Source organism: Limulus polyphemus, unplaced genomic scaffold (genome assembly GCF_000517525.1).
Source record: "Limulus polyphemus unplaced genomic scaffold, Limulus_polyphemus-2.1.2 Scaffold1067, whole genome shotgun sequence".
Lineage (NCBI taxonomy): Eukaryota > Metazoa > Arthropoda > Merostomata > Xiphosura > Limulidae > Limulus > Limulus polyphemus.
The window spans coordinates 187570-191094 of record NW_013666677.1 but is presented as its reverse complement, the minus strand read 5'-3'; the positions used below and the strand labels follow the sequence as shown (position 1 = coordinate 191094).

Genomic DNA, 3525 nt, shown 5'->3' with positions numbered 1-3525 from the left:
TTGATGGTCATTTCACTCCCCTATGGTCTGTCTGATAAATAAGATAAAACATATGTTTGTCATCTGATATTATTTCACGTTGGAGCTGACACGTAATAAGTATGTAACCTCACACCCACTACAAAGCTTACTTAGCACAATAATCAAATATGCAAATAAAAAATAATAATAAAAAAAAAACAGTGGAGAGTCGTTATTGAGAATTTCCTGAAAGATGTCTGATTTTAATATACCGGGCCACTCAAGCAAAATTTCATCTTCATTTGAAAATGATAGCAAAGAATTCATTTAGTATACATCAAAAAACAGTACTTGCGATACGAATAAAATAATTTGCTGTAAATTTAAAATAATTCATTTTTCCTGTTAAGTACATTTAAATTATAGTTGAAGTTAGTATTTACTTTAGGAGTACTGGCTGCAAGTTATCTTATGTATTATACTTTTCTTTTTTAATAACAACAATTGTACTTAAACTTTGTTTGTAAATATTGTTGTAATGTTCTTATTAAATGATATGGTGTAAATAATTCAGACTCCAGTCCACGCAAACTATAACAAATTAGTTTATTTCTCCATTCATGATTTTACAAACTTGAAAGCTGTGGTAACTTTTAGGCAACGTTTAAAAATGACGCTAACTGCACAACACTACGTAAAAAAATCAGTTTTCAAAGCAACTCACTACGCGCTGCGCTATAGCTAACACCAATTTAAACTAAAAACAGCTTCGACATTGATCCATCATGTGGGCCAGAAAACGTTTGTTTGTAATTAAGCACAAAGTTACACATTGAGCTTCCTGTGATCTGCCCACCACGGGTATCGAAATCCGGATTTTAGTGTTGTAATTCCGCAGACATACCACTGTGTGGGGGCGCCAGAAAACGACTATCTATCGTCTTAAATTAACTAGGCCCAGCATGGCCAGATGATTGGGGCGCTCCTCTCGCAATCTGCAGGTTGTGGGTTCGAGTCCCAGTAAAACAAAACATGATCACCCCTTTAGTCGCGGGGGCGTTATATAATGTAACGGTAAATCCTGCTATTCGTTGGTAAAAGATTTGGCGGTGGATGGTGGTGACTAGCTGCCTTCCCTCTAGTCATATACTGCTAAATTAGGGACGGCTAGCGCAGATAGCACTCGTGTAGCTTTGCGCGAAATTAAAAAAACAACAACACATAAATTAAGTATCTTCTTCGATCCTGGTATCTCTGATTCATAAGAAAACTTGACGTCAAATTTTTAGAACTTTCCAGACTTATATAATTAAATATTTCTATTGCCCCCTAGTGATACAGCGATAGGTCTGCGGACTTATTACCCCCTAGCACATCACAGCTAGCCTATTGTGTAGCTTTGCGCTTAACTAGCATAACAAATTGATAGTTTTTAAACATAAGGCATTCAGATTTCAAGATAAACATAGTATGTTCAGGAATAAGCTTCGTCATTATTTTTATAATATTAAAGTTAATAGGAATGTGTTCAGGGTTTTAGTTAAAATGATGACTATGATATAATGGGTTATAAAAAAACCAGCTAGTTTCACTTTTAAAACCTTCAATTGCTCAATTAAAAAAGATAAAAAGTTATGTAATAGATTTTATTATTAATTAGGTTGTATTATTAATTTTTATTTTTTTATTTTTTTTAGCTGTACTCTTTAACTTGGTATATGTAATAAACTTTCAAAAGGGATGCAGTTCAATGTCCAACAGTCTCTCAAGGTACAGGACTACAAATGTCTCACTGGAATCTGACGAGATTGTCATTCTAGAACAGAGAAGACAGTGTTTCTCAGTCTGTTTATAACTGTGATAACTTTCTTGTAGTTCTTCCAGAAAAGAGTCTTCTCCAGATGACTTCACAAGCTTGCACAAGACAATGGGATAAAAAAGTTAAATTTGGAAACTCTTTCATTACACGGGTATTTTAATTTTGACTGCTTAATAGATACCTATCCACTAGCATGGTGCATTAAATATAAGTTCTTGTCATACTTATAAAAGAGAGATGCACCTGTTGATTTTTGCAAAACTTTTAAGGAACTATAACAAAGAAAAGAAGTATTTTTCAAATTTTTTGGATGCAAGTAAAATGAGAAGAAAAAAAGGCATAAAAGAGTCAATTATAACAATGTTGACATTAACATTGGTGTACTGTCAAGGTATACATACTTATAAGTTTCAGACTTACAAAAAGAAAGCACTAGAACAGTAATCTTTTTCTTAAGATGCAAATAAAAAATTGTACAAAATATTTCTTTTTCTATAAGTTAAGTTTGGTGGAGCCTTTTCAGAGTTTGAAAAATGATGCTGGGATTAATTACCATCAGCTTTTTAAGATTGTCTGGCTTTTGTTTCCAATATTAATAAAGTAAATATTCAAGTGTCATTGTTTTTTATTTTCATCTCTGTCTAATGAGGTGAATACTTAGCAATCTATGAGAATAATCTTGAGGGAGGGGATTTGTAAGGGCATTCCCTATATATGCCAAGTGGAATATCAATGGTATATATATGAAATTTGTATATGTTTATATGTATTTGTAGCTTTTCACCATACCTGTAGAACAAAAAAAATGCCAAGGGATTAGCTGTTATTGTGTTAGTGAAAAGAGAGAACTGAAGAAGATTTGTAAAGATATCATGAAGAAGACTGGTGTTCATATTGAGGTTAGCTCATTAAACAACCAGAATTTAATGATTGTAGTGATGGGCAAAGATGATGCTGTGCTGAGAGCTCAGCAAAAATTTGTGAATAAGCTAAAACCTCAGGTATGTTTTCAAAACAAAGTTATAAGGAAATTAAAATTTCTTTAAAAATTAGTATTTTTGATTAATTCCTATCGAACAATGTCTCGTTTACTATTAACATCAAAATTATTATTGTATGTAAGTCGTTGTGCTTGTTAGGGTCTTCCAATTCTTGTACGTTTCTTACTTTAAACAAGAATACTTTTTTTTAAAACTTATTTTTATTTCAAGCAGATATATATTTTAAGAAAATTGAGTTTTTCCAGGGTATTTTTTTTATTGTTGTTGAAAAACATTATTGTATATTTTATCAGAATAATAGTCATGATAGAAGTAACACTGAAATCTATTTCTAATAGGATGTTGTGAATGTATCCATTCCAAAAGAACATCATCGCTTCATTTTAGGAAAAAAAGGCAAAAAACTCATCAAACTTGAACGAGGCACCAAATACTAAGATTTCTGTTCCCAGACCTTTAAATCACTCGGACGTTATCAAAATCAGTGGGACTAAAGAAGACATTGAAAAGGCTGCATGTGAAATTCAAGTTATTATTGATAAAAAAGTAATATCTCTAAGGATTTGAAGTTTATGAAAATAGTGTTAGCTTTTTTATGAAAGAAGTGTTAGTTTTTCTATGAAAATAGTGTTAGCTTTTTATGAAAGTAGTGTTAGTTTTTCTATGAAAATAGTGTTAGCTTTTTTATGAAAATAGTGTTAGTTTTTCTATGAAAATAGTGTTAGCTTTTTTATGAAAATAGTG

General features: G+C 31.5%; 1 protein-coding gene across 2 annotated transcripts in view; it reads left to right on the top strand.

Annotated features, from left to right (window-relative positions):
• The first annotated feature begins 590 nt into the window (after positions 1 to 590).
• The window catches only part of LOC106461960 (vigilin-like), a 23031-nt gene continuing 20096 nt past the window's right edge, over positions 591 to 3525 (top strand). The window contains exons 1-4 of one of the 2 annotated variants that reach the window (XM_022389084.1): positions 592 to 1429; positions 1659 to 1931; positions 2557 to 2781; positions 3169 to 3327. In XM_022389084.1, coding sequence (XP_022244792.1) covers positions 1863 to 1931; positions 2557 to 2781; positions 3169 to 3327 — 453 coding nt within the window. In that variant the 5' untranslated portion in view covers positions 592 to 1429; positions 1659 to 1862. Of the gene's footprint in view, positions 1932 to 2556; positions 2782 to 3168; positions 3328 to 3525 lie in introns of both variants that reach the window. The other variant, XM_022389085.1, reaches the window with a different exon arrangement.